We start from the raw sequence: 18352 nt of genomic DNA on the forward strand, positions 1-18352 counted from the left end.
ATCACCTACATTCCGATGGCCCAAGACACTGTGCCTCCAAAGGCAGCCCAAATATCCTCGAAAGAGCACCCCCAGGAGAAACAAGCTTGACACAAACAAGCTATGCCACCATCAAGTTCCCACCCCACCCCCACCCCGACTACCAGCATCAGCCGTGAAGAAAATAGGAGACAACAACACACTTGTGTTCATTGTGGATGTCAAGGCCAACAAGCACCGATCAAACAGGCTGTGAAGAAGCTCTATGACAATGATGTGGCCAAGGTCAACACTCTGATCAGCCCCGACGGAGAAAAGAAAGCATATGTTTGGCTCCCGACTATGATGCTTTGGACGTTGCCAACAAAATTGGGATTGCCAACAAAACTGAGTTCAGCTGGCTAAATCTAAATTTTTTCACCTAAATAAATAAATAAATAAATAAATAAATAAATAAATAATTAAGTGGTACCAGTGTACTTAATGCACACAAGTACTGATTCAGGCAAGAAACTTGAGGTTGGTTAAGCATCTGACTTTGGCTCAGGTCGAGGAAATTGAGGCTCAGAAAGATTAGGTGGCTACCCCGGATCACACAACAAAAAAAGTGAGAGCCTAGGTTTAAACCCGGGTCTGTCTGAACCCAAGGGAAGGGTCTTTCAAGTTCACGCAGACTAGCCTGACTTTCCAAATCAACTCCCAGAAAAATACTGAAAACTTCCACAAAATAAAACAAAACAAAAATACCTTAGGAAGTAGTTTTTTCGCAGAGAATGACTTTTCACAACACGAACCGTGGGTGTGCCTTAGGACTGACTGCATCTGCTAACCTCACCGATCCTATGATGCAATTAACCTTCCGGTTTTCATTTTACAAAGACACACAGAGGCCGAGCGAGTCCGAAATACTTTACCCAGGGCTATCCCATGAGGAGCAGAGTTGGACCTTCACCTCCCGGGATAAATCCCACAATGTTTCTACTACTTTCTTGTGCCTTTTTAGCGTACACAGACCTGGAGATGGCTAAGTCCTTAGAGAAGCAGATTCAATCTAGGACCCTCAACCTCACTTAAAAGGGCTTGGGGGGTGGAGACCGGACAGTGTTTATGAGAAGACAAAAGGAAATCTTAAGGATTTTCTAATCAGATAAAAATCATGGGAAGGCCTTAGCTCTGGGCCAGTGGGAGAGTTATGAGGGAAAAACTGAGCTGAGAGGGGTTTCACTGCCCAATCACAGGCTCACACTACAGAATAAAGGGCACAGGAGAGACAGAGCGGACTAGTGGTTGCCCAGGCCTGGGTGGGGAAGAGGAGACTGACAGGAGACAGCCAAGTAGGGTGGTTTATGGCAGTGTTCTAGTTGTTTTTTTTTTTTTCAAAATTTTTTCTTTAATGTTTATTTTTGAAAGAGAGAGAGAGAGGCAGAGAAAGGAGGACAGAGGATTTGAAGTGGGTTCTGTGCTGACAGCAAAGAGCCCCCCCGATATGGGGCTCAAACTCAAGAAACCATGAGATCATGACCTGAGCCAAAGTCGGACCTTAACCGACTAAGCCACCCAGGCGCCCCTACGGCAGTGTTCTAAAACCCTTGTGATCATGGTTGCAAAACTGTGAATATACTACAAGCCACTGAACGGTACGTTTTTTGTTTTTTTGTTTTTTCGTTTTTTTTTAATTTTTTTTTTCAACGTTTATTTATTTTTGGGACAGAGAGAGACAGAGCATGAACGGGGGAGGGGCAGAGAGAGAGGGAGACACAGAATCGGAAACAGGCTCCAGGCTCTGAGCCATCAGCCCAGAGCCCAACGCGGGGCTCGAACTCACGGACCGCGAGATCGTGACCTGAGCTGAAGTCGGACGCTCAACCGACTGCGCCACCCAGGCACCCCTGAACGGTACGTTTTAAATGAGTGAATCACATGATATATGGACTATATCTCGATAAAGCTATTAAGAAAAATAGGAACAGCCCGCTTTAATATACTGATGTGTTCCTGCAAGGATGAAGGGAATTAACATTTTTGCTCGATTACATCATATTTTATTTTACGTAGTATTTTAAAACAGAAACATGTTTCCACCTAAAGGAATGCTTTGGTAAACTTTTTATGAAACCAAGCATTTTTAAAAGTATAAAAACCCCAACAAAACGGAATTAAGGGCGCAAATGGCAAGGGTATAGATACCCACATTTAGCTGTATAACAATCACCATGGTACCAGAACAGAAAAGAAATGTAATAAAAAATCCTCAGTATGTGAGCTTTAGGATCTTCTCAACTAAGCACTAATGAGAAAAATACCCAAAGGATTTAAAAAGCTGCTCTTGCCCTGATGTTTATCAAAGAAAATGGGAGAGGGATTACAAAATAGGAGGCCCCGCTTGAAATGTCATTAAACCACAACCATACAGTGACAACAACCTGCTCAAAAAGGAAAATCCAGATTGCCATCAAAAGGGATGCACAATACCTGGACAAGGTCCTTCCTTCCCACGAGCAAGGCCGAAGTGGCATTCTTCTGACACGTTTCTTGAATATCATTCACATTCAATCTGAAATTTAAAAAAAGAGTTAAGAAGTTTTTTTTTAGTCTAACTTCCTGAACCAATTACCCCTGGACTAACAGACAGACAAAAAGGTGCCTCTGTAGTTGTCACCCAAAATGTCTTATCTGTGTGGGCCTTCCGCTTCTGCCTTGCTACACGATATGGAGAAAAAGCTTACCTACAGCTCATATGAGGCCGTGGGTTCCTGCCTGGGGAAGGTGAAATTGCTCGCCTCTCTAAAGTCAGGACAGGAGGACAGCCTCAAATGTCAATTTGGCAACCAGCCCTTCTGTGGATTTCCCCAGGCTTGAGGGTTGAATAAAAATGGATTTAAATACGTGTAACACCGAGGTTTCTAACACAAAGGGTGGTGTGCTGTGTATATGTTACAAAATAAACACTTTTTGCTATGTATGCAGGTTCAAGAAAAAGGGCGGCCACAGGCCAGCCTCTGTATGCCTGCTACTAGCCTCCCAACTCTCTTCAAGCAAAATGGCTCTGCTTTTAACTGGTTTACATACTGGCACAGAAAGCAGAATTCTGAGGCCGTTCCCAAGATTTCGGCCTCCTGTTCTACACATCTTCTATAATATCCTGTGCCTTTAATCGTGGGTGAGACCAGTGAATGTTGATGGGCTATGACACCCAAGATTAGGTTATTAATCAGTCCACTTTGAATGCGTCAAAAGGGAGATTATCTTAGGTGGGCCTGACCTAATCAGCTGAGACCTTAGAAAGAAGGTGAGGCATCCTCTCCTGGTCTCAGAGAAGATGAAAACCATCAAGTTCTACGGCGTCAAGGAACTGAATTCTGCTAACCACCTGAATGAACTTGGAAGAGGACTCTGAACATTGGATAAGACCACCACCTGGCCACCTCCAGATTTCAGCCTGGTGAGATCTGAGCAAGGACCTAGCTAGGCCATGCTCAGACTCCTGACCCATAGAAACTGAGACAATAAGTGTATGTTGTTTAAAGCCGCTAAGTTTCTGGTACCTCCTTATGCAGCAATAGAAAGCTGGTACACCGGTCTTCTAAAACTGCTTTTGAAGAAAGGGTTCCGATACTTAAAAACAAGCAAACGAACACAACTTTGACTGTGATGACTGTGTGATAAGCAGCGCGCACTTACATGTACAGTTCTCCCAGTGACTTGTGAACAGGAAGAAGGCACGCAGTGTCCTGGATGATAACCTTCCCAGCAGCCTTGATGGGTCGATTGCCGGAGTCCGATCCCTCACGCTTGCTTTTCCATCTCCTGGATTTCTGGGGGAGATGACGAGATATAACTAATAGGGACTTGGACGAATGGAAACCTACGGTTGCAGAGCACATCAGAGTTGGGTCATTGGTTATTTGCAGAGGCTTTGCATTACATCATGCCCACAATTATATGAATCAGCATCTGTAGGAAATAAAAGGATGGCAAAGGGCACTGAGCTCTTGGTCCAAAATCCTAACAGGAAAATAAGCACCCTACCGCAATGCTACATACATTCTGCAGGTGCCCAAAAACAGACGCCTTGAATTTAGAATTAAAAAAACACAAACAAAAAAACCCCCAAAAAACAAGAAGAAAGAAAGAAAGAAAGAAAGAAAGAAAGAAAGAAAGAAAGAAAGAAAGAAAGAAAGAACAGCAGGTAAATAAGTTAGTAAAGACCACAAAAATGTGGGGGAAGAGCAACTTTCAAGGTTGGGATCAGCCTTAGATTCAAAGTTCTTGCTTGAAACTAACCAAAGGTTTTCTTCTTCTCAGACAGCTTTAACAGGATTTGCTGAGAATGTAATTCACACACAGCGGTGTGGGCTCTGCAAACCTTAATCTGTGGCAGGCAGACAGAGAAACATAGCAGCTCAAGAGAATTACCAGGTTTTTCCTAGCAGATTTGAATTATTTCTAAAAGTGATCATTTTAGAATGTCAAAAATAGCTGAGCAGAGGGACCTGGGTAATGGATGTGGATGATCATGAGCAACTGTCCTGTCTCCCCAGAGCCTCACCTACAAAGGAGCCTGCATGTGGGAAATGAGAGATGTCCTGGAAAAGGAGAATTATCAGTGTAGCCTCATCTGGTACATTCAAAATGACAACCAGCCAAGGGACAAATATTCTATTTTATTTTATTGCTGAAGTTAAAAAAGGGGGCCACCAGAGTGGCTCAACTCAGGGGGGAAGTGACATACTTATTAATTAACAAAGTTGCTAGCGAAAGAGTCTGCAAACTGGAGTCAGAAAACCAAGGTGTGCTGGTCTTATTACGGCACGGCTGGCTCACCGTGACCCTGGGTGAGCTACTCACTGGCTGTGAGTTTAGTCTCATGTCGCTCTCTGTGCTCACTGGTAACTGTCTCAGGATGAGCTCCGTTCCAATCTTGCAAGATTAATAAGGGCACAATGAAAAGGTGAGAGTGCGCACTGAAAACGTGCAATTAAAAAATACGCAATGATTATGAACGTCTATAAGCCCACAGGAATTTAGATTAAATCATTACTTAGATTACTCACAAATAATTCATTTTCCCCAAGTGATTTTTATACAATCACTCTTCCATTCCTGAGTCACGGTCTGCATTTAGTTGCTTCTGACCAGTGATGTCCCCTCTAATCCCCAAAGGTGCCCAATGCAGGTAACTTCCTATTGGCTCAGGAGGTGTACGGAACCTCTTAGATCCAGGACACCTGGACTTGGTTCACGGCAGGTAAACGAAGTTTAGCTGAAGTCTCTGAATTATTTATCATAATTTGTAAATATATATGGCTACATTATCAATTTGGGACCTTAAGCCATTTGATCGTTGGAAGTAATTTAGTTTCCATGTGATCTTTATTCGTACACATTGCTATTACCAATACATCAGGAAGCCTCATCGATTACTGCATAGCAGCCCTTCAGTTCTCTACCAGCCCTGGCTATTTTCTAAAGAGTTGTGTATATATTCATGAAAACACTAGTCTTTTAGCCACAAATAACATGATGTGGATGCAAGTAAGGGGAGAAGGTGCTCAAGAGCAAACAACCTGTCAGCATGGGCTGGAGGCAGGCAGTGTTAACTGACACAAGACGGAGGTCGTCACACATGCAGGAGATACTTTGATGTGACCGGATTTAGGGAGGGCAATTTCGTGTGCATCTACAGGGCAGTGACGGGAACAGCACAGTGTGGTTAACTGAACAGGGAGGGTGTCAGTACACGGACTTTTTCATCCAGGTTTCCAGGAGTTTAAAAATCCCAGGAAACAACACCCGAGTAGGTCTCCCATAATTGGTCATCTCAGATGAGACTGAGGGGACTGGGTTGAAAAAGTAGGAAAGAAATAAAAGAAAAGACCTACAGTAAGAAGATTCCACCTGGAATGGAATATGATCCACCTCACGGGTTTTCTGGGATGGGTGGGAGGCTTCTCAAATACTGTTCCAGGCAGACGCTCAGACTCCTTATTACAAAGAGAAAACGAGCAGCACTTGGACAGTTGAGCCCTTCAGTGTAGCTCCATTTAACTCAACAGTGGAAATAAAAGGAGGCCTCACGAGGGACGGGGTCTACTAGCTCTCAGACCACACTGCAAACCTCAATCTCTGGCCTTTTGAAGCGAACCTAATGAAAGCAAAATACTAAGGTCCGTGTGCCCAAACTGGTTCCTCTGCATGCAGCCTAGCTCATTTAAACATGTTTTTCCTCGCGGACTTGAGTTATTTCTGAAAGCGATCACTTTGGAATGTCAAGAATACTTGAGCACAGGGACCCAGATAATGGACGTGGAAAATCATGAGCAAGTGTCCTATTTTCCCCACAGCCTTAACTCCAAACGGCTGTGGAGGAGCCAGGACACGGGCAGTGAGAGATGCCCTTGACACAGTCCAAGCGTGTAAATGTTTGACACAGGATTGAAAGATGTGTCTGTCATTACGAGCATCAGCTGCTGCTTGGGGCCGTTCACCCTCTGCGAGTGTGGGCGTCACACGGCTCTCCGGCAGAGCGGGCGTTGCCTCCACCTCACAAACGAGGATGTGAGGCCATGCAGAGCTGGGATTTGAACACAGGCTGTCAGGCTGCTAAGCCCATACCTGTTAACTCGTTTTTGAGCGCGGGATTTCGGATTAAAAAAGAAAAAAAAAAAAGCCCTAAGCCAAAGCTACCTGTTAATACGTAAGCAGTGTGGTCCATTTTTAAATGGAATCACTTCTGCATGTGAGATCAACACCTGACTGCAGCGAGGCCTCCCCGACACACAGCCTCTACGATTACTTCTCATTTCACTTCTCCGCCAAGGACCACGAGCACGTTCCGCGGAGCCAGAGCAGCACGTTGAACACTGGCCGAGACACGCGGCGGCCAAAGCTACTGGCTTCACGTGGAGCACACCAGGCTCGGGCCCAGATGCTGTATTTCAGGCCAGGCTCCAGAGCCGCAGCCTCAGTCTGTTTAGTCTCCTTTTGGGATGCGTTAAGGGCGGGCACGTTCAGAGAGAAGAGAAGTGAGTCCAAAGAGATGCTTTGCCCCTGCCCCTCTGCCGTCCCTGGTTATAGAGACTGGCGGAAACAAACCCGTGGGAGTCATCAACAAGTACTGGGAGAAAAGGAAGAGACAGTGGTCTTGGACCACTTGCTGCCATTATCCTTCACTGAATTATAGAAATCACAGTCTGTATTTCCTGGAACTTCCTTGTCGACTTCTGGAGACACCAGGCTTCTAGGTGTTTCTCTGATGTAGAGATGACGTTTTGTGGAAACTCACGAAGCTGCCTTTGAGCCTGTAACAGAAGGAGGTTCGCCACCACTGGATCTCCCTCACCAGAGCTGCCACCAAGAATCAAACTGTAAGGCAACTGTGGGACAGCGCTACTCAGTCATTGAATCCATCAAGGAATAACTGCAGAACATTATCGAAATCTATAAGGGGTCAGAAAAGTTTTGTGTTTTCTATTTATTGGTTGGTGGTTTTTAGGTATGAACTATTTCCCCTTCAGCCTAGAGGGTCCCTCAGTACTGAGTCTAGTGGCCAAATATTCTGGGGATGCAATTATAACAAGGCTGCCTAAATGAAGACATGCTCAGTCTCAAATAAGAGGTTGGGCCACGGGTCCTTGCTGCTTCCTAACGAGCACGGACAACTTTCCTGCAGCAAGAAAGGGTTCCCATCCCATCTACTCCTCCCAGAGACCTCTTCTTCCCTTCCATCTTGCTGGCGATTTTAGGAATCTCTCGTCTGTGCAACTGTCAGCTGATGACACACGAGGCTGACATGTGGCTGAACTTTCCAGGGGAGGGGAGGGCACTTTGGCACGAAAGCCCCTTAAGCCTCCTGCGCTGCCGCAGTCCCACTCTGACGGGCTTCCATCTGGATACTTTTCTGTGCAAGGATCGGTACCTCTGGGAGGCCAAGGGCCCTGCACTTCTCTTAGGTCTTCTCAATGCCCCATCAGTAGAAAATGCCCCCTTCCCCACAGATTTCATAAGCAGGGATTGAGGGAAGAGAGACACAACAAGACAGACAATTATCACATGATGAGCACCGGGATGCTCCTCTGAACATACCAAGAAGGCGTTCATGGGATCATAGGAAAGAGGACAGGGAGGAAAGGACCGGGGGGAGGGGGGAGGCATTGGTGCGAATAGCACTGAATGACAACCAATATAGCCAGCTTGCGACTGTACCACCAGTGTTACTGCTACAACCGGAGGCGACATCAATGCCAATAAATGGGTTAAATGTAAAAACAGCCCAAGAATAAGCCACCAACTGCTTCGCAGCAACCCCACCAACAATGCATAATCAGCAGAGTGGGCAGTGAGTCAAAATGAGTTCCTATTTCAATAGCAGCAGGAGCAGAGACTTCTGGAAAATCAGTGGAAATTCCACAGTCGGGTTGGCTGGGACAGGCTTTTGGAGGAAAGGTGGCCACGTTGGCGGCTCCGCCTCCAAGTTGTCGGCAGCAGTGGCACTTGAGAATCAGGGCTCCTGATTTCAACTGGTTTTGATATGAAAAGGCTATAGGACTGTTCCCCTAAATATTTTGTAGACCCAGTGAAATTTACACAAAAGCCGCAAGGCTGCCCTACACAGCCTGAGGCCACCTTGGCACTACTGAAACATGGAGGGGGTGGGAGAGGAAGACAGAAGAGGGGGATGGCCAATAGGAATGAGTAAGAAGGAAAGAAAAGGAAGAGAGATGTCCACAGCAGAGGTTTTGTTGCAATGCAAAATACTGATGGTAAGGAAAAAATTTGTTCCAGAGAGTTCCCGAAGGATTAAAAGCTAGCTTATGCGTCATGCCAATGAAGCAGGTGAGCACTTCCCTCTTTGAACTAGACTAAGACGATAAAAACAGAGAGACAAAATGGTGGAAGCCTCTTATATCTTCCTCTGCTTCACCCCATGCCAAAGGTAGGCTTTTGAAAGCTCCAGGAAATTATACAAATACTCCAAATGAAATCAGGTGAGCTAAAGGCTTACAGATGGGGTTCTTTCCAAGAAACCCAGTGTTTGGCTTCATTTTCAAAGAAGTCCATTCACAATCCTTAATGATACCAGTACTCATCCATTTGAAACTGGATGAAAAAAAAGAGGAAGCCCTCGGCACTTGACTCCCAAGAGTGAAAAATTTATTGTGCTGGTCCTGAAAACCAGCCAGCCTGTCATTCAGGTTCCTCAAAGCCAGGCAGGTGGCATTTTATTCTTGGGCCTTTGGGCAGACAGGATTAGTCAAGGAGAGCATTTGCACAGCGCACAGTACCGGGAAGTCGTTAATTGCTTGTATGGACCAACGTCGCCGGGCAGAGCGAGGAGACATCTGTGCGTGAAAACGTTACACCCAGGAGGAGGGAAGAAAAACACCAAGAAAATTAAAAGGGAAAAATATAGAATAAAATGAAAGCTTCCCACATATTTGATGGATTAAAAGGTACCACAATATACTGCAAAATCAGGTTTGCGTGACTAAAAATCTGAACCTAACCACAGCAATATTTGGAGATTCCCTCACCTCCCTCCAGACCCACTGCACTCCAAACCCAGCTTCAATGTCATAATTCTTTGGTTCAAAACACATTTCAAGATATGGAGGAGGCTGGCATCAATACAGCTCTGACAAGGTCAAGGTTTATAGTATTCTCATGAGGATTAAGATCGTAGGGCAAGCAGAGAAATAGGTAGAGGGTCTACTCTCCCCATCAAGAGCATACATTTGTGCGAGAAGATTCTCATTCCTAAAAATGAAGAAGTTCGTTGGTAGACTAACACCAAATTGTTTCTGATGTGTGGTTGGGGTGGGTGGGGCCAATGGGGGAAATTGGAAGCCTTGACCTTGGGGTTGCAGGACTATTTTCGGAGTGACACCATGGGGAGGCAAGAGCTCATGAGAAATGAAGGGAATGCGGGAGCAAAGCTGAAAAGCTGCTGTCCCGGGGGCACGTGCTAACAACATGAGCATCAGTGTGAAACTGGGGCTGAAAAGCACTGTTTATGGGAAATCAGAAATTATCCTATTAACTTCAAGACCTCCTCAGTTATTTACACTAGAGCTATTTTAGTAACATAAACTGAAGCATGGGTGGAGGTTGCAAAATGTAAAAAATGTTTATAGGCCAATGCCTAATGTTTATCACAAGTTCTAGGTCTTCTGATTTGCCCTAGGAATAAACAATATTTCACCAACTATTAATAGGTGGTCCAGTTACCAAATGAACGTTAGCATCTCTCTGGGCTTTCTAACTTCCTATGAAATTTGATAGTTGTTTCTGGGTTTTTTTTTTTAGGTCTCTCACATTTTAAAATATTTAGGAGAGAACCTTGGAATTTCATCTGGAGAACATTTGGGTGAATATGATAATATGACCTAAGTAGGGCAGGTTAAAAACACACCAAAAAACAAGAGAAACGAACAGAAAATCCCCAAAGACTCCATAAAGATTCTTATAATCTCCAAAATACTCTATAATTCCTTCACTGCTATACTTTAACATGGTCATATTTTTTTCCTTTATTCTTACTCATTTATAGACCTCAGGGGTAGAGATCTAAAAGAGAATAAAGACATGTAGGAGAAAAATTGGGGCTGAAAATAAAGACTTCAGCACAGAGAAATCTAGTGATCTGGAATCATTTCGAGAACAAAAGTAATAAAAGTGGTATTATCTGACATGTCAAACTAGATACCTGAGGATAAGAAAATACTCCTTGAGGGATAAAACCATATTGACCTCTAACAGGAAGGAAGATGGCCTATATAAGATATCATGGCCGGGTTGCCGTATTTCATTTCCCTAACTCCCCCACCCCGCCCTCTGCTCCGTGTAAATGGGATGAACGTGAACAAGGTTTAAGGAGAGATGAATGTATTTCAGATTCATCACAAAATGACTCACTCACTTAACTACTTTATACAGCTGAACCACATGAAACTTTTTTTTGAGATTAAAAATGGTCAAATATCAGTAATTTCATAGGATGTCACCTAATAACTACTATCTATCTGTCACCCACTGAAATGTGCCTCCCTCCCCCAGGGCTTCTAGAGTTCTTATAATGTTCTACTTCTTGGCCTGGGTGTTGTTAGTTCACTGAATTATTGCCAATGATTTGTGAACTGTTCTGTACGTATATTATACAGAAATACAAAAGTTTCAAATAAAATTATAATAAAAGTGTCTGCTCCCCTTTTATGTGGTCACTATCTCAAATAAAACCCAAAGACCATGTGCTATACTAGGTCATCCTAAGGGACTATAAGAGCCCATTTTCTGTGGAGAAGCCGTACACCGGGAATCATCCCAAAATGAAGGATCACAGTCCTCCCCCTCCTCCCCAGCAGATCCTACCTGATACAAGGTAATTATCTATGTGCCTTTGGTCCCTCTTTGTGATTGTGGTATTTATAGTAAAAGAGGCCAGACCGTGAAAAACATGGGCGTAAGGCTTTACAAATGCTTTTGCATTAGGAGAGGCCCCATGGTGGAAATGGAGTTATTTTGACTAGACATGGCCTTTTTGCACTATCAGGGTCAAAAGTGCTAGTCAACCTACTTTCCCAATCCAAATCCAAGCATGAGTAACACATGACATGATTCGAAGGAGGACTGAGAACTCTCTTGGACTAAGCGATCTCCTCAAATGGGCCCTTACACTCAAGAAAATTCCCCCATTTACCCAACCATGAGTCCGTTTGGCTATTATGTCAATAAAATGCCCTAGTTCTGACCATCTAGCCAGCTGCCTGCTAGCTTGCTTGGAGGGAGTGGGGGGGGAATCCTAAAAATTTTGAATGTAAAGGACTTGTGGGGATAAATGTGTTCTGAGACAGTCAGCAACGGCCAGAGGGGCACAGTTCCATCAGAGATGTGAAGAAGGGGACTACGGAAAGGCAACAAAAATATCACTGTCCCCATTCAAGTGAGTGGTTTTGTCCAAGGTCGGTCCTATCTCAAGCATCAGCCCCTGCCGCTCGCTCATTTCAGTCACATACAAACTCTAGGACTACACAAAGTCAGAGGTGGACAACTATCAGTGTGAACCAAGGTTAGACAATACAATGCAATCGAGGTGAAGACACCTCTAACACTTGCTGGAAATTGGGTTTTTATTTAAAATAATTCAATTTTTTAAAAAAACACATTTCAATTAGAGTCAATCCATCATTTAGCCGGGGACAACAACAAAGAATTCCTAAGGACCGAGCTCTGCTTAAAACATCATTTCAGTTAAAAGCCAGTTTAAACCAGCCTCTCAATCTGACAACACAGGAAGAGCTCTTAGAAGCATTCCTACGCTCTGCCAACATTCTCTACACTGTCGTCACCAAAGGCTTCTGCTTCTGACAGCTTAATAGCTACATTAGGAACGATGAGTTCCTTAAGAACTCAGGAACACAGCACAGGCTCAGGTGATTTTGTATAAACTGACCATTCAGATGGGCATTTCAGTGGAGATTTAGTAAAAGCCTAAGACCTCTTAGAGATCAACTTTATAACTTTTCACCACTATGAACTTCTAAATATATCGAGATCCCAAGCCTTCTGAAGCATCCCTAAATTTGTTGACAAACATCAGAATATGAAGGAAGATCTGCAGCTAAATTATGCTACCTGAAACAAGGGGAATCAAGCTTCGTAAATGGGGGTAACAAGGATAGGGTTAAATGGGGAGCGAAGAATATGGATTCTAAGAACCAACCCATCCCTCCACACACACAATTCACAGTAGTTAAAACCAACGGAAAGGAACGAAGCAAAGGTCTTTCTTGAACCAACTAGTTTTGAAAGTTAGAGACTATAGGGGCATCGCTAACTTAGCTGCTGTGCAGAGCAGGCAGGGAGACAAAGAACGAAAATCTAGAAGGAATAAGAATCAGAGGCCATGCCTCTCCTGCTTACCCGCTCCTTGTAGTAGAAGGAGCTGATGGAGACCTGCTCTTTCTCACTTCGAGTGGGGCTCCCACTGTATAAACGAAGGTTGCCAGGGGCCTCTGTGCGGATCTTCATTGGCGCAATCAAGCCAGTATGATAAGCAGACAAGGCTGACAGAGACCTGTAGTTGAAAACAGAATTATCCATACTGGCTTCAGTCTTTCCTTATTTCCAAATACTGTTGCTCTTAAGCACATGATGAAACCAAGAGGAAAAGATGGGTAAAACGGGAAAAAAAGGAAACTCAACAAAGAGAACAAAACACGACTTTTGTCTGCAAAAGCGGAGAATACTTCTAAGACTGTATACATAGAAAATCAAAGGAATCTACAAACTATGAGAATGATCAAGTGAATTTAGATACAAGGCCAATCTATAAAAATCTGCATTTTTATACATTAGAAACATTTAGAAATATCTTAAAATTTTCATTTACAGTAGCATCAAATACCTAGAAATGAACTTAATTTAAAAATGTGTGTTGAAAACACAAAATATTGCTGAGAAATCAGAGTAGTATCATGTTAGTGGATGAGAAGTTTCCATATTACTGTCAAGATGTCAGTTTTCTCCAAACTGATCTGTAGAGCTGACACATTTCCAATCAAAACATGAAGAGAATTTTTGTGTAGAAACCGATTAGCCATGTCACGTTTTTACAGGAATGCAAAAGACCTAGCCAATAGCCAACATGATCCTGAGTAAGAGTAATAAAACTGGAGGACTTACTAGCAGATTTGAAGACTTACAATATAAAAGCTACATTAAGAGTATAGTGTTGCCATAAAGAGAAACCAATAGAGCAAAGGAAAAAAGCAGACTCTAGAAATAGACCCACAACCATATTCAATTGATTTTCAACAATGGTATCAATGCAATTTTTTTTTAATCAATGCAAATTCAATGAGGAAAGTCAAAATTTTTCCATGAATGGTGCTGGAACAATAACTATATAGCTCTACTGAAAAAAGCAAACTTTGACCCCTACCTCACATCATACACACAAAAAATTAATTTGAGATTGACTACAGACCTTAAAGAAGGACTCTAAAACGATAAACTTTTAAAAGAGAAGAATATTTTTGTAACCTTGGGTTAGGCAAAGATTTTTTTTTCTAGAACACAAAAGCACTAAACATAAAATTTTTAAAGTGATAGATTGGATTTTATCAAAATTAAAAACTTGTATTTATCAAAAATCATTACGGAGAAAGACAAACCACAGATTAAGAGAAAATCTATCTGGACTTCCAGCAAACGATTTAGAACCAGAATAAAGAACTGACACAAATAAATAATAAGAAACCTAGTCCTATAGAAATGAGCAAAATACGTGAACAGGCACATCACAAAAGAATATACCCAAATGATCAATGAGCACACAAAAGCTGCCCAACATCACCAGTCATCACCACAATGAGATACTACATACCCATCACAATGACTAAAGTTGAAAAGATTGAAAATATCAAATTTTGGAAAGAATGTGGAGCAACTATAATTCTGAAACATTGCCGGTAAGAGTGTAAAATGACACAACTGCTGGGGACAGACTTTTTGGCAATGCTAAAAAAAAAAAAAAAATCAAACATACACCTAACCTATGACCCAGGGATTCTGCCCCTTGGGTAGAGAAGTTAATATACATGTCCATAAAAAGACTTCTGTGTGTAGGTCTACTCATGATAGCCCCAAACTAGAAATAATTCAAATATCCCTCAAGAAGAGAATGATAAATTGTATTATTTTCATACAATGGAACCATCGATATATGCAACTCTGTGGATCAATTTCAAAAACATAAGAGACTCTTAAATATGGAGAACAAACAGAGGGTTACTGGAGGGGTTGTGGGAGGGGGGAATGGGCAAGGGGCATTAAGGAATCTACTCCTGAAATCACCATATTGCACTATATGCCAACTAATTTGGATGTTCCACTATATGCCAACTAATTTGGATGTTCCACTATACGCTAACTAATTTGTATGTAAATTTAAAAAATAAAATTAAAAACAAAAAACAAAAAAACATTAAGTTAGCAAAACAGGTGAGACACAAAATAGCACATGCTGCCTGATGTGCTACTTAGATGAAGCTCAAGCACAGGCAAAACCACAACTACAATGATGGAAGTCAGAAGACTGGTTTCCTCTGGGTGTAAACAGAGAAAACTCCTGTTCTCTATGTTGATCTGGGTGTTGGTCATCAAGGTATATACTTCACATCCGTGTACTGTAAATCAGACCTCACTGAAACACTGTTAGTGTGCAAACCGTTCTAATAGGAACATTCTTCCCTCTTATCCGAAGCCCAGATACACATATTCTTGTTTCCCTTTGAGAGCAGGAGCTTGTTTTCTAGTCCAACCTTTCGAAAATAGAACCCAAGTAATACATGGGGTCTCTGACACTTAACTCCCCAGGCCTGTGCAGTCAAGGTCTCATCTGCTCAGGTGACTGCAGAGATTGGCAGACTCCCGGGACAGCAGTGGTGCCTCCTCATGCACTCGGTTCAATCTTTCTTTCCTGGAAGTATGCTAATTATATTTCATCCCATACATTCAGGTGTTCGCAATGGGAGGACTTTCATGTTATCCTAGACACCGCACTGCAGGGGCAGAAGTCCCTCGTACGCACCTTATAATTTTTAAGTTTAAAAAACCAGTGGTATGGGGGAGGTTGTGCATGTGTGGGGACGGGTGTATATGAGGACCCTCTGTACCTTCCACCCAATTTTACTACATACTTAAAACTGCTCTAAAACATGAAGTTTACTAATTAAGAAAAAAAAAAAAAAACCTTTATGATGGGATCCAGCAATTCTGCTCATAGGTATATACTGGAGAAAAATGAAAAGCTGTGTCCACACAAAAACTTGTACATGAACGCACAAAACAGCATTATTTGCAATAGCCAAAAAATGCAAATAACCCCAATGTCCACAGACTGATAAAGAAATAAATAAAATGTGGCATATGTATATGACAGAATATTATCTGGCAATAAAAACGAAGTCCTGGGGCGCCTGGGTGGCTCAATCGGTTGAGTATCTGACTCTTGATTTTGGCTCAGGGCATGATCTCACAGTTTGTGAGATTAAGCCCCCTGTTGGGCTCTGAGCTGAGTGTGGAAGCCTGCCTAAGATTCTCTCTCTCCCTTCCTCTCTCTCTCTCTCTCTCTCTCCCCCTCCCTCTGTGCCTCTCCTCTGCTCACACGTTTCTCTCTCTCTAGAATAAAATTAAAAAAAACAAAAAAAGAACTACTGACCATGCTACAATATGTATGAGCCGTGAAAAACACTACACTAAGCAAGGGGCGCCTGGGTGGCTCAGTCAGTTGAGCATCTGACATTAGCTCATATCATGATCTCATGGTTTGCGAGTTTGAGCCCTTCATCGGGCTCTGTGCTGACAGCTCAGAGCCTAGAGCCTGCTTTGAGTTCTGGATCTCCCTCTCTCTCTGCCATCCTCTGCTCACACTCTGTCTCTCCCTCTGCCTGAAAAATAAGTAAACATTTTTTAAAAGTTAAAAAAAAAATTACACTAAGTGAAAGAAGCCAGTCACAAAGGACCACATAATTATATGATTCTATTACTATAAAATGCCCAGAATAGGCAAAATGATTGACAGAAAGTACATCAGTGTTTGCCCAGTACTGGAAGAAAGGGGGACTTGGGAGTGTTGACACCTAGGGGATGCAGTTTCTTTTGAGGGTAATTAAAAATGTTCTAGAACTGCGCATGATCTGTGAATACACAACAAGCCACTGAATTATATACTTTAAATGGGTCAACTGTATACTATGTGAATTATATTTGAGTAAAACAGTGAAAACTTAAACAGTAGTAATAGGAAACACAGAGCCACACGCCAGGCTGTATTCTAAATGCTTCCCAGGGATTAACTCATTGATTCTTCCCAGCAACCCAAGTATGTAGGTGTCACTATCATCCCCAACTTATTGGTGAGGAAACTCAAGGATGGTTTAGATAACTTGCCTAAGGTCACAGAACAGCAGGGCCAAGACTTGGACCCGGTGGTTTGGCTCCGGAGTCCACATTCCCATTTGCTACCTTAGATCTCCTCTTAAAAACAAAACAAAGCAAACAAAAAACCGACACACAGAAAAATAATGGAGACCAGACAGGAAGCATGTTAAATTGCTAACGATGACTCCCCATGGAAAAGAACAGCTTTCAAATCTTAACTGAAAACTTCCATCATGTTGGAGTTTTTCCAACCACTGAATGTAGTTTATAAAAATTTCACACGTTCTGGTAATGTTAGAAGTGGCATACTAATGTTGTGGAACTAGAGATGACCTTTTTTTTGTTATTTTTCTATTGTTACTTAATGTTCAAATAATACTTTAGCAACAGGGGAAAAGAATTTGCCTTGTTTTGACAACAACTTTTATCAAACTTCTTCTAGTGGTTTGCTGGTAACCTGACAGTACAAATCTCAGCTGAGTAGCAATTTAATGAACCTGATCTTTCTCCAATGAATCTTCTAATGGGTATTTACTGAAGAACTAACACACACTGTCCCAAGACCAATGCAGTGATAAACCCCGGATGTCTGCCCACTTATGGCTCCATGAGTGCAGCTTACACCTGCATCTCCCAGGCTCACCTCGGAGTAGGTTCTGTCGGAGACACTGCTCGATGCATCGTCATAGGCCGCGTGAAATACACCAGGTAGCCTGACAAAGGAGACACCACATGGGCACATCAAGGTCAATGAGTTGCACGCGGGAAATCCGAAGGCAGCACCGGTCAGTCCTCACTACAGCCACACTTTAACAAGGACAAAGGTCAGAATCTCTAGGATCCAGGAAGGATGGGATGTGTTTGGTGTAGAAAAAATCTTCTCAGGTACTTTCTACTTCTTTGCTAGGGGACCTGTCCTACGTTGAGAATCAGGGAGCGTCAGAATGAAAAAATTAAAACTGCAATTCTGTTGAGTATTCTCAGGAAATGTCCACAGAAGCCAATTCGGCACCATACCATTTAACACTCTCGCAATCTTTTGAGTTACCAGGAAACGACGACAGATTTTCTGATTTGTCTGAGATTTCTTTATAGACTATAGGACAGTCTCAGCTTCTCACTCTCACAATCTACAGTCAGAGAACCAAAAGAAAGACAAACCTGCTCCACAGAACCTGGCCCCCGAGGTCCTAGGGAAGGGAATGTTGGCATCTTGGTATGACCCATAGGCAGTGGTCACCCGGGCAAACGTTGGTAAGGGCGGAGTGACGGAGTTTGGGAGTGCAAAGGGGTTGCTGGCAGTGCTGTCTTCTTGGTTCTGAAATTTAAAAATTAACAGACTAGGGGCACCTGGGTGGCTCAGTCATTTAAGCGTCCGACTCTTGGTTCCGGCTTAGGTCATGATCTCACACTTGGGGAGTTCAAGCCCCAC

General features: G+C 42.9%; 1 protein-coding gene across 7 annotated transcripts in view; it reads right to left on the reverse strand.

Annotated features, from left to right (window-relative positions):
* The window catches only part of WDR59 (WD repeat domain 59), an 85849-nt gene that overhangs the window by 12466 nt on the left and 55031 nt on the right, over positions 1 to 18352 (reverse strand). For 4 of the 7 annotated variants that reach the window (XM_043599678.1, XM_043599682.1, XM_043599681.1 and 1 more), the window contains exons 16-21: positions 18082 to 18238; positions 17564 to 17633; positions 12898 to 13051; positions 9264 to 9320; positions 3661 to 3794; positions 2452 to 2533 (exon numbers count right to left, since the gene is read on the reverse strand). In XM_043599678.1, the coding sequence (XP_043455613.1) occupies positions 2452 to 2533; positions 3661 to 3794; positions 9264 to 9320; positions 12898 to 13051; positions 17564 to 17633; positions 18082 to 18238 (654 nt within the window). Of the gene's footprint in view, positions 1 to 2451; positions 2534 to 3660; positions 3795 to 9263; positions 9321 to 12897; positions 13052 to 16583; positions 17017 to 17563; positions 17634 to 18081; positions 18239 to 18352 lie in introns of those variants that run through there. The other 3 variants (XM_043599679.1, XM_043599683.1, XM_043599684.1) reach the window with 2 other exon arrangements.

The sequence above is a fragment of the Prionailurus bengalensis genome, chromosome E2 (assembly GCF_016509475.1).
Source record: "Prionailurus bengalensis isolate Pbe53 chromosome E2, Fcat_Pben_1.1_paternal_pri, whole genome shotgun sequence".
NCBI lineage: Eukaryota > Metazoa > Chordata > Mammalia > Carnivora > Felidae > Prionailurus > Prionailurus bengalensis.